This window comes from Lolium rigidum, chromosome 7 (genome assembly GCF_022539505.1).
Source record: "Lolium rigidum isolate FL_2022 chromosome 7, APGP_CSIRO_Lrig_0.1, whole genome shotgun sequence".
Classification (NCBI taxonomy): domain Eukaryota; kingdom Viridiplantae; phylum Streptophyta; class Magnoliopsida; order Poales; family Poaceae; genus Lolium; species Lolium rigidum.
The window spans coordinates 9896123-9908571 of NC_061514.1; the positions used below are offsets into that span (position 1 = coordinate 9896123).

The following is a 12449-nucleotide window of genomic DNA, read 5'->3' on the forward strand; positions in this document are numbered from 1 at the left end:
AATACAAAATCGCCCGCCGATGGGGAGAGAGGCCGACAGGGGAAATCAGAGGTGGGGCAGAAAGGGGCAGCGTGGGGCTGAAGACTCCACAAGGGTAAAGTTAGATCGAGTGGGACATCTGATAAACTGCCCAACTAACCCTAACTAATCCGTCTCCATGTTCTTTGATGAGAGCAAGGTTTTCCCCCCTATTTTTCAGTTTCCTTTCCCGTTTTTCAGTTTCCTCTAAACCACGAGCTGAATCGCAACTTAATTTTGTATAAGATCGTGGACGCAAAAAAAAGTAATTGTGGTGTTTAAGGTATCTCCAGTAGCCGGATCCAAATCTATTTTGATCCATTCGGATCAGTGTTGCTCCAGCGGACCGAAGCAAATGTTATTCTTTAAATAAAATTTTATAATAAATAACTTAATTTACATTGGGGCAAATATAAAAAAGAACATAAATAAAGTAGATAAAACATAAATAAATTTTGATAACCAATTTTCTGAGATTCGGACGACGTGGGTTTAGCCTAATGGTTGGGATCGCAGTGGCGCAACCCAACGACCGGAGTTCGATTCTTATTAGGAACGAATTTCGGAATTGTCACGCCAAGTCCCGCTTCTACTATATCAAAAAAGTGTCTAGTTCCTTCTAGACACGGTTTCATTTTTTTTTTTAATTTTATGAGATTCAACCAAAAAAGCAGACTTTGTTTTGAGGGAAACTGAGCGAAATACATTGAACGCCATGAAATAACTACTATACTAAGAGCGATCAACTTCGATTTTTCTCAGAATTTTGACATCTTTTGAGAATTAACTTCGGGCTGACACGTATGGTAATATATGGTTTGATTTCGTAGTGTTTTTTCGTGTGCAACTTGGGTGTTCTCTAGGAATTTGCAGGGTCATGTGCAGAACACCGGTCGTGCGTGGGACGCTGTGTGCATGCGGTGAACATAGCGTTTCGATGTTATTTTGGTGGGCCCAACATGTATTGGGTCTTGCGCGCCTCTGCGGTCAAAGCGGTGTCCATTGCCTCTCAAGCCACCGCTTAATGCTAAGCGGTTAGATTTATAGTTAATACAAACAGGAGTAAACAAACCAACCACATTTTTTCCTCATCTCTCTCCCGTGCTTTCTTCTTCCACGACAGCCACCATCCTCACCCGGGGCCGGCATCCTCCTCCTCCAGACCCTCTCTCCCCCTAGGCGGTTAGCAGCGCGGTGGAGGAACTCGGAGCAATCCACTCCTTCCCAAGACGGATGGCCACGCAGAAGAGGATCTTAGGGAGCCCTCCCGAGAGGTTCTAGGGCGCCGGCAACATCGCGCTCACCTTCGTGCGCCGGAGGCAGAGGGAGGCGTATTTTCCGGCCGCTTCCCTGCAGCACGAGCGGGTGCCGCCACCCAGCAATTCTTCGCGTCGGTCATGCCGGCGTCGACGGAACAGGCGGCGGTACATCCTGGTTGGCGCAGCAGGGGAACGGCATCCAGGGCGAAGAGCCGGCGATGGCCTTGGTCCACGAGCTAGCAGATTTCGGGGATTGGAGTTCAGGTCCCTAGGTGACTTCTTCCTTCATTTAACAGATATTTCTTCTCTTATCCGTTTGGATGATTTCTGGGATGAAGTTCAGTTGTCAGTTTCTGGTTTGATTATTGAGATTTTGCTCTGATAGCATTGCCTCCAGTGTAGTACAGGTGCTGCTGCTTTTGCAGGCCACCGGCGTCACCAAGGTCAGGGAGGCAGAGTATGGCCGGCCTTGATGATTTTGACGTGTCAGTGTCTACAAACTCTTATCTTGCTGCCTTAGGTACAGCTCTCAGCCTCCCGCGTTCCTCTCTTACTGCACGACTCAATTTTGAATGTTGTAAACATTTAATTGAATGCAGACAATATTTAAAAATCCACGTGCATGTACCACTTTTTAATTTGATTTGTAAGGTGTGCTTGAGAGATTTTGGAGACCAACTTGGACGGAAGACCATGCCGAATGAAGTTTGGACCTTCAGTATGCAGGTGCATTTTTGTTCTTGACAAATATATTATATCTGAGTGTGCTCCTTTGTGCACACTTTGTGCAATCACTCATCTACCATTTAGCTCCTCAAAGTTTTGAGACGCTGATGGTTCCTACTATCAGTGTGCCTATGAGCGCCTTGCCATCTGTATTCTTATTTAGTTCACTAAGAGTTCCTCTCATGAGCAGGAATTTATTTTGCGTGACATATTGGGGTTGGTAAAAAAAATTAATGTTTGCTAAATGAGGTTTATTTCCATGAATCTGATAGGAGAGTGGTGGGCCAAAACGGAAGATTGTGAAGCAGAACCCATAACCTGGTCAAATAGAGAAGGATAAAGAGCTATTGGTGCTTTCTGAATGGTTTCATATAAAGGTAATAGAATTATTCATGCAGGTTTCTGATTTCTGTTCTTTGTTATTTCTATTGTGTGAAATTAATCTTAAGAACATTGATTGTTCGCACGAATTATAGGGTCGCAAACATCATCACATCACATACCAGAGCAGTAGTGTTTCTATTTTGTTCATTTACTGACCTGGAGACAGATCTGGGTGCTAAAGAATTAGCAGGTGCCATGGATCTGAATTGGTTACTGTATATTTGGAATTGCTCCTTCAATCTACCCTAGGCCTGGAAGGATTTGATGATACCTCTAAAGAACATGACCTTTAAAAGGATCATGTGATTGTCAGTCAGATTTCATATGCACATTTATACGCTGTGTACAAAGTATGAGCACTGGAATCTACTTCTCAGTTGCTACATATGTTTTTTTCCTTATTGTGTGCTTGGCACAACTATTGGCATTCCATTTATAATTGTTGCTGGTACAAAGATGTTGAACTTTAATGAGTTACAGAAATATGCTAGATTTAGAAGAATAAAAATAGAAGGCAAGTATTAAGCCTAACAGTTGGGAACTTACTAATTACTTTGGGAAGCCCTCAAGATCGTTATCATTATCTATAGCTTTGGGGCCAAATACAGTATGTGCATGCTTGGCATGCGTGTCTAAGCTTTTCTTTTTGCTTGATTGCCGATTAGGCATGTTGTTGGACGTTTAGTTGTTTTCTGTTATGATTTGCTCAGATTGTGTGCACTCACTTAAATTACATTGCCGCAGAGCTATGTCAATTTATACTGTTGCCCTGCTCTAGGAGTTTGGCATTAGCCTATCATTCTCTTACAGTTGAGTTATATCCATTTTTTACAGGGGAAGTTTTTTAACATTATATTCATAGTTGTTTTAAAAACCCACCTGATACTAAGTGCACGTGCTTCCCTAGAGCTGTGGTTCCCAAATTAAATCTTACATTCAGGCATTGCCTTCCAATTTCATATCATGTTCTGTCCAGTTAGTATCCACTAATTTTGCGCTTGGTGAAAATCACATAGACAAAACTTGGTTTATGCACACTTACTAATTTTGTATATTCAGCGGCTGGTTAGCTCAAGGGGAACAGGGCATAGTTTAGGTTCCCACTTTTATTTATTTAGTGTTCCAGTAACCCCAGTTGATTCATGTAAGGTAAGCAGGTATGTATATGTAGTTTTGCAGCCAAAGAACAATGAAGATAAGGTCACAAGATTAGTGTGGCTTGCAAGAATAGAATAATCATGTGAGCCTATTGCAAAAATAGATCTGGTCATGCCCCCTAATTATCTTTTCTTATTTCCTTTCGTATATCTATACAAGTAGTGTCATGTGACACCCAATATTTGATAGTACCAACTTGAGAAGGAATCTGGTGCATGTACAACACAAATTTGACAAATAGGCGGCTTGCTGAGTTGCATTAAGCTATTTTGAATATTATTTTTCGTGCTCTGGTTCAGTTTTGCAGATTGAATTAGATTTGCAGTATATCTACAAACCTGAGATATGCAACATGCAAGTTTTTTCTACAGGTACTCTCCTTTATTTTGGAGTAGTCCTCTCCATTCCATGTTGTCATTTTGAACAAATTTTTATCCATCTTGCACAAATAATGTCTTTTTCACATTGTTTTGCTTACAACTCACTATTAGATTTTGGGACTAGGACATACTTCCATTCTATAGCTAATGTCTGAAATTGTTTGGAGGAAATATAGGTTTGTTGTCTCTTTCTACCAAATGCAGAAGATACTGGATTATTGGATTTTCATAATGATTTTTCCCCAGCATTGTACTTAGCTGGTGTTCTTTTAGTTTGTAGCTGCATTTGAAAGTAAGAAACTGATAGAACAGTGCAACATTTTAAATTTTGGTTTAAACTGTATTTGTAATTGGAGAAAGAGGAGATGCAAGGATCCTGGGTGATGAAATAATGTTGTAGTGATAAAGGTTGGTTTTTGAATCCACAATGCTACTTCTAAATATATTTGATCCCCAAATGCATGTCCACCAATACTGTTGTACACACAGGTCTACGGAACGATCCCCAAGTTATCCATGCTTGACCACTACTCTAGCTATTTCATTTATATATGCGTAGAAAGTGATTGTTTATAGATTATCTATTTTAATTTGTTTACTCATCTTTCATATTTGTACGAGCAGTATTGTGACGCATAAGCCCTCTATGCTGCACAAGGATATAACTATGATAATTGGGAGGTGTATATATCTTATTGTACTCGGATTCCAATTAATGTAAATCACCATGACACCAGCTACTCTGGTTATCCCGTAGGTTCTCCGCACCTCATCAAACTTTATGTTGTGATGATCAAACTCGGATGCCATTTGTCTCGAAATTCCTATCAATGTAAGGTGATGGTTCGGTTTACTAGGATCTAGGTGTTCAGGAGCCCAAATCAAGGGATTCTCTACTCACTTGATTTTGTCGTCGTTGACCACCAGGTTAGATCTATTTGCTCCGCTTTTCTATCTATCGGATTGTTTAGGTGTAATGTATAGATCTGTATATTGGTGCGCGTGGTCTTGCGCCATTTCCCCTTATTTGTAGTGCCTTGGCGTATAAGTGTTCGCTTTGTTTTTTTATTTTCTCAATTTCTTATTCCTTCACTTGGTACGCACGGTTAATATGCCTTACTAGATAGCGAGTTGGAAGATAGGAATGTTTCCTTTATTTTCGTAATATCTGTCATGATTACTTGGTTTGATTGTCCTTTTGATTTTCCACTATATTGATCTACTATCTTGCTAAAGAAACTCCTTTATTGGGGGTGCTTTTTGACTGATTTACAAAGAGGCACAATGGAAGGTACAGTTCCTGGAAAAGGAGTAGATCAGTTTAGGGATCAGATGAAGGAGGGGTCTATTTACACCACTGACAAATTTGATTTGTATGATCCTAGAAAGAGCTACAGGTCAGTGGATCATCCTTTGCCGATCTTCTTTACTATGAGGACTACTCTGTCAGAGGTGGTGCCGCCGCCGGAGAATTTTCCTATGTATGCCTATACTGTTGTCCCGTTTAGCATGCTGTCAGATTGCATTGATCAGAATAACTTATAACCAGTAAGAATACAGTTGTTTTGATCATTGATTTATTTGTGTATCGTTTGTTTTCTTGGCAAAGTTTGTTTCGTGTTATGGCAATTTAACTACTCTGTGCAGATTTACAGATGTTGTCGGACGGGTTAACAAAGTCACCGATGTTTTTGCCTCCTTCTGGTACGATAAAGAGCCAAAAGCAACAAATTTATATCACAGACGGAAGGTGTCGATCGCTGCTATCTTTAATTTGTGTTTTCCATAGTGAGTATTTGGTTCTCCTAATTACCATCTGGTTTATACACGTGTTACTTTATGAAGCGAGCATGATATTGTTACTTTGTGGCGAGAGATGTTGATGGACTAATGGAGGCATCAAATCAAGAACCTGCTATCGTGTTAATTGTTGGCATAACTGTCAGTCAGTACTTAGGCATTACGCTCTCACCTCTGTTTTTGTATTGTCCTGTTGTATTTCTTTTTTTCCTGATTTGTGCTAGCTGTTGTATCCAATAATGTGCTGCTGGCTATTTGTTTAATAACATGCGTATCTTGCATATGCCACAGGTCGAAGCATCTGCCAAGGCACGCCGAATTACACAGCGGAAACTAAAGTCATGCAGAATCGACGGTGTCAACGATCGCGGAAATAGCAACATTCGAACCCAATTGCATCATGGTATGTTCGGTGTTTTATAGTATGTTTTCTTCCCTGCATTCTCATACTAAATCAATTGATAATCGTGTTTAGGGTGAATGGTACAAGATGTCCATTTGAATTACTGAGGGTTCTTACAAACAAAAGCTGGTATTACATAAGTTGCAAAGAATGTTAGAAAAAACTTAAGCTAGAGGATAGGGTATACAAATGCCCTCAGTGTCCTGCTGTTATACCTCATCCGAGGTACACACGTGTTTGTCATATCTTCTGTTCTTCAGGATGTTTATTGCACGTTTTCTTTTTTTGTGACAAATTCTTACGTCAGTTTTTCCCTTTTGTTAATTCTGGTTCAACAGATCCTCATACCGGAAAATTCGCAAACTTTATTTGTTTGGGCTCGCGGAGAGGTTGTTGTCGGAAAAGAAGCATTACACTTGTGTCCAGTGTCAGGGGAACGGCTAATACTGTGCCTCGGGATTTGCTTGCCATTGTGGGAAGAGAGTTCAGCGTTGTTGTCGCTCCTAGACGTGAATCTCGCTGAATACATTGCGCAGCCACCTTCGGATACAGATTGCTGATCCGATTTCCGTGCCAGTGTTACTCGACGACAGGGCATGGATGATTCAGCCACAAGTCAAGGCAATGAGAATCTCTCTGCTCCTGAAACTCCAAAACATGTTCAAGGTCCAAGTGAGACTTCCACTCCACCACCATCTATGGATCCCACGCCACAAAGTGCAGCATCATCGTCTTATTGATGAGGTATAACTGTGTTGCCTTACCAGAGCACATGTGTTTTTAGGTTGCTGACAAGCTATGTGTTTCTATTGTAGACTTGCTCTGATGTGGCTGAAGGGTAAAAACGCAAAAATGTTGGTGCCGGCAAGAACTCTAAATCTAAGAAGGGATTACACTTCACAGATGATCACTAGGATCTTGGACACCAGGATATAAAGGGCACAATATCTTGGACATGTGTCTACACACTGGTCTTCTGCAGATGAATGCAGCGAGGGAGCTATGTTATTGCCCAGTTTCTGTTGTTCAGGGGCTATATGTTTGGACCCTGAATACACTTCCATGTTTATGTATCTACGTCAACCACCCGTTTAGGCTATGTGCTTAGGTTGTATGTGTTGTTTAGCCTCATAGATGTTGTGTTTGGCTTGCTAGAACCCTTCACGATTTGTCAGTTGCCGTTTCTAATGTATTATATCTTCCCCCGCACTTCTTATGTTTTATATTGTACAATTTCCAGGCTCTATTATTATGTTATGATGACTATGATCATTTGTTTTTTTGTTTTGCCACCCATACACATGCTATTACCTTATTTCTTCAGCCTAATAATAATTTGAACCTTATATTTTGTCGTTGTGTTGATTAGTGTTGCAATTTTATTAAATCTGTATGTTATGAACCGGACATGAATCTAGCTCTTTGTGCCCACGTGGTTGTCATGTGTAGTCTATGTGTCATTTCACACATAACTTCTGAGATGTGTCGATCAGTATACGTACCGTTTACCACGACCTGGCGCGGCGTGCCGCCGCGCCTACTTTTGCTAGTTTATCATATAGGTGCTCATGTTCAGTGACAGTCGGCCTGGTCCGGTCGTAGTGGACAAATTCGCCCATGCCGCGAGTAAACAAGACAAGCTGTTTTGGCAGCCAACTGCACCGAGGCGAAAGCTAGAGGTGATGGAGGCGTAAACAAGCAAAATGAATCTGAAAGCAGCCGGTATCGTGGAAAACCAGCGCCCGCGGCCACCTGTTTTGCCCTGGCCTTGCCTCCGCTATAAATTAAAACCTCGTCCCACTCGCACTCTTGCTCCCATCAACACAAGAACACAAGCATCGATTCAACATTCAGCTTAATTCCTTCGATTAGTAAGTCCCCACTCCACTACTACGTACCTAATCTTCAGAAGTCGCGGAGTTCATACAGATCAGTCAGCAGTATCCACTAACACAGCAAGAACAAGAGAAGATGGCGGGTGCAGCGAAGGCATCGTGGATGGTGGCGATGAGCGTCGGCGCGGTGGAGGCGCTCAAGGACCAGGCCGGCCTCTGCCGCTGGAACTATGCTCTGCGGTCCATCCACAGGGCGGCCAAGGCCAAGGCCAGCATCCGCGGCACCGTCTCGCAGGGCAAGAAGCAGCTTCCGGCATCCGCCGCGGCGGTGGCGGAGAGGCGGCGAGCGGAGAAAGCAGAAGAGGGGTTGAGGACTGTGATGTACCTCAGCTGCTGGGGACCCAATTAGTAGCTGCAATCACTAGCTAGGCGTGTTCAACCATGGCATGAGACTTGGCTGGTTGCTTCCCCATTGTAATATACCACGGCGATGATGATGAAAATTTCAGTTACTTGAGTTTATTATTGCCCTCCTTTTCTATTTGCTTCAGAGATGCTTTCAATTGATCGCAAGTAAGTACTTTCTGTCTCTCCATGTGCAGTGCGATTAGATAGCAGCAACAATGTTGTGAAATCTGAATTTCTTCACTCTGCACTTTGTTTTTTTTCTTTTTCCAAACGATCCACCAGGGGGGTCGGATTTTCATTATCTGAATTTCTTCACTCTGCACTTTGTTAAACTGAGATGATGAAGAATCGAATCCCCTCCCTGGCAATCGAGCGCTCGAGCAATCACTTTCTGTGGCGCGGAAGCGCTCGCGCAGCGAGTCAATTCCCTTTTTATCACCTAGTATTTAATTGCGTTCACATGTGTTCACACTAACAGACTAGTATTACTACTTGCAAGTTGCATGCAGTAAAGAGCGTTCACACTGCATGCATGCACATGCACAGATCATCTCATTGATTTGCATTTAATGAGCTAATTTTTCAGCATGCTTTCGTAAGTTGTTGCATGCATACACATAGCATCTCACTTTTTTTCTTCAGCACGAGGCAGATTCTCAATTCTCTTTTTGCAATTCTCTTTTGGTTTTTTTTCGTACGGTAATTCATGTTTAAGGGGATACTTTTGCAATTCCCTTTTTCGGGCCAGTGGTTTTTAAGGGGGGGAAAATAACGGGTGGGAAGATCCACTTGCAACTCAAATGAACTACCACTTGCTACTCAAATTAATTATTATTTTTAAGCTGTAAGCTAACAAAAGTTGCTAAAATATTCTAAATGAAATTTACTTTTTTAGGGTTGCTGGGTATTTATATTAACGTTGATAAATAACGGGGCACCGGGTTGATAACTTGTAAACAAAAAAAGAGTCGCTACATATTTTAAATTAAATAAAAAAATTAGGGTTAATATTTAGTTATATTTACCATTGATAAATAGCGGATCACCGGGTTGATAGCTTGTAAACTAAAAGAGAGTCGCTAAAATATTCTAAATAAAATACTTTTTAGCGTTATTATTTATTTATATTTATAGTTGATAAATAACGAGGCACAAGGTTGATAGCTTGTAAAATAAAAAAATGTTCGCTAAAATATTTCTAAATGAAATACTTTTTAGGGTTGGTAGCTATTTATAATTACCATTGATAAATAACTAGGCTCCGGGTTGATAACTTGTAAACTAAAAAGAGTCGCCAAAATATTTGAAATAAATTTAGATTTTTAGGGTTGGTAGTTATTCATATTTACTATTGATAAATATCAGGACACCGGGTTGATAGCTTCTAAACTAAAAAAGTTTCGCTAAAATGTTTAAAATAAAATTAATTTTGGGGTTGATAATTTTATACATTTACCGTTGATCACTCAATTACGGAGGGGTTGATTATTCCAAACAGAGAGGGTTGATAACTTTTAGTCCGAAAAAAAGTTGCTCGAAACATATCAACATGGGTGCTAGTTTTGAAGATCTCGTCGAGACGGATTTATTGGTGAAAGCGAATCTTAATTTGGAGTTGTCGTTTGAAAGTTAAAACGTTTTAAATTTTCAATTTTGGAAAAGATTCCGCTGACATCAGCAGATTCGTCTATTTGTGCATGTACGTAGAACTTTTTCTCAATACCTCGCACTAGGGTTGATAATTTTATACATTTACCGTTGATCACTCAAGTACGGAGGGGTTGTTTATTCAAATAGAGAGGGTTGATAATTTTTAGTCCGAAAAAAAGTTGCTCGAAACATATCAACATGGGTGCTAGTTTTGAAGATGTCGTCGAGACAGATTTATTGGTGAAAGCGAATCTTAATTTGGAGTTGTCGTTTGAAAGTTAAAACGTTTTGAATTTTCAAATTTGGAAAAGATTCCGCTGACATCAGCAGACTCGTCTTTTTGTGCATGCATGCAGAACTTTTCCTCAATACCCTGCACCAGGTTGATAATTTTATACATTTACCGTTGATCACTCAAGTACGGAGGGATTGGTTATTCAAATAGAGAGGCTTGATAACTTTTAGTCAGAAAAAAAGTTTGTCGAAAAATATTAACATGGGTGCTAGTTTTGAAGATCTCGTCGAGACGAATTTATTGGTGAAAGCGGATCTTAATTTGGAGTTGTCGTTTGAAAGTTAAAACATTTTGAATTTTGAAATTTGGAAAAGATTCCGTCGACATCAGCAGATTCGTCTATTCGTGCATGCATGCGAACTTTCCCTCAATACCTCGCACCGGGTTGATAATTTTATACCTTCGCCGTTGATCACTCAAGTACGGAGGGTTGATTATTCAAATAGAGAGGTTGATAACTTTTAGCTCGAAAAAAAAGTCGTCGAAACATATTAACATGGGTGCTAGTTTTGAAGATCTCGTCGAGACGGATTTATTGGTGAAAGCGGATCTTAATTTGGAGTTGTCGTTTGAAAGTTAAAACGTTTTAAACTTTTAAATATGTTCCTTTTTGCATGCATGCAAATGTACGGCAAGGTAAACCACGTTTGCTCCTAATCATGTCTGAAACCGATCGCTCGCTAATCTCCTAGCGATCGAGCGCCAGCTAGGGCAGCCCATGAAGAATCCTCCTATCAGGGAAGCAAGGGGAAAAGTGAACTTTCTGACAAGAAGAGCAATCTCTATCCTACGCACGAGCTCCTTCGAAATGGGTTGATTTTTGGCATACAACACTGAGCAGTCTCATCGCGATGTGTAGCTGCGCCGCGTACGCGCACGAAGCTTCACAAGAACCTGTAAACCTGGTCATCCAATCCTGCCTCTGGTTTGTCATTTCTGCCTGCGTACTGCCTCTCTCGAAATACGTTCTCCCTATCTACTGGTTGATTTCTCCTCGCGATGTGTAGCTGCGCCGCGTACGCGCACGAAGCTTCACAATTTTAATGTATCTATGTATAAAATGTGGTATATCTAAATTAGCGAACAAATTAGGGAACGAGGAAAGCATTTTCATTTGGCCACCAATTACACCCAAATCATTGCTAAACCCTCTTTAGATGGAGGTAAGATGTCAAATCTGGACGGTTTGATTACTGGTAGACCAAAATTGGACTCTAGTAATATTTGAACAATCAAAATATATTTTCCTTTTTTGTAAGATCCTTAGGGTACATTGAAATGCCAAGATAATATACTTTGTGCTGTGGAAAATGCAATGGTCATTTTTTCGAGCATAACCTCCTGCTGGAAATTTCATGGAACACATGAAGTTAGAGCATCTCCAACGATGCTAATTTTTTGGCGTTTTGGCGCCACTTGCCCGGAAACAGACGCAGCTATTCCATATGTCGTAAACTAGGACACACAGCCGGCCACATGTTTTCTAGATGGTCTAAAATAGGGCACCACAAAGCAAGTTCATAGTTAGAAAAAACATAGAAACACATTCAGAAACACATTCAACTCTAGACTAGTTTGACACATTTAGAAATATATTTATCGGCTACTAGATAACACGAACAAACCAATACTCTACATAAACAAACTAGATAAAACGACCGGTGTTCATCAACACAAACCAACAATAAACTACTCACATTCATCTATCACTAGTTCACTACCCTCACCGCTATCGCTGTCCTCATCGGCAGCGAGGAGGATGTCCAGCCACTTGTCACTGTTTTCGTCGATTGTCGATGGAACACGTACTACGCGTCCTCGCGCGATAGAAGCAACGCCCGCAGAGCGACCATCTCGGCTTCATCCCGAGCCTCAATCTCTGAGAAGTTCATGTCGTGGCGGAGGTGGCCAGAACGGCACATTGTGGCGCCGTAGGCGAGTGCAACCTCGTTCTTGCTGTCGAAGGTGCCGAGCCGCACGTGCATGCCGTCGGCTCTATTTTGCCACAAATGTTCCTCAATGGCTTAGGGAGGGCCACGGCAACGAGGAGACATCACGATGGCGAGGGCTAGGGCTCATAGGTTTTGGGTGAAATCGAGGCAAAGCGACATGGTGGGATTCCGTGGCAGCTTG

The 12449-nt window shown here is 41.3% G+C and overlaps 1 protein-coding gene and 1 long non-coding RNA gene across 17 annotated transcripts; both read left to right on the forward strand.

Annotated features, from left to right (window-relative positions):
* Positions 1–1114: 1114 nt before the first annotated feature.
* Positions 1115–7407, forward strand: LOC124676528. Of its 16 annotated transcripts, none has more exons than XR_006993685.1 (9): positions 1115–1797; positions 1929–2003; positions 2276–5473; positions 5573–5675; positions 5771–5866; positions 6017–6128; positions 6201–6353; positions 6467–6872; positions 6944–7407. It is a non-coding gene; the product is annotated as an uncharacterized LOC124676528 (long non-coding RNA). The 16 variants fall into 16 exon arrangements; XR_006993681.1 differs by having other exon boundaries at positions 2276–2380; positions 3845–3916; positions 4683–5473; positions 5573–6128; XR_006993678.1 differs by having other exon boundaries at positions 5573–5870.
* Positions 7408–7964: 557 nt separating this feature from the next.
* On the forward strand, positions 7965–8430 carry LOC124669250. The gene has a single exon (XM_047205904.1). The coding sequence runs from the start codon at positions 8100–8102 to the stop codon at positions 8370–8372; it is 273 nt and encodes a 90-aa protein (XP_047061860.1). The 5' UTR covers positions 7965–8099; the 3' UTR covers positions 8373–8430.
* Positions 8431–12449: the final 4019 nt, after the last annotated feature.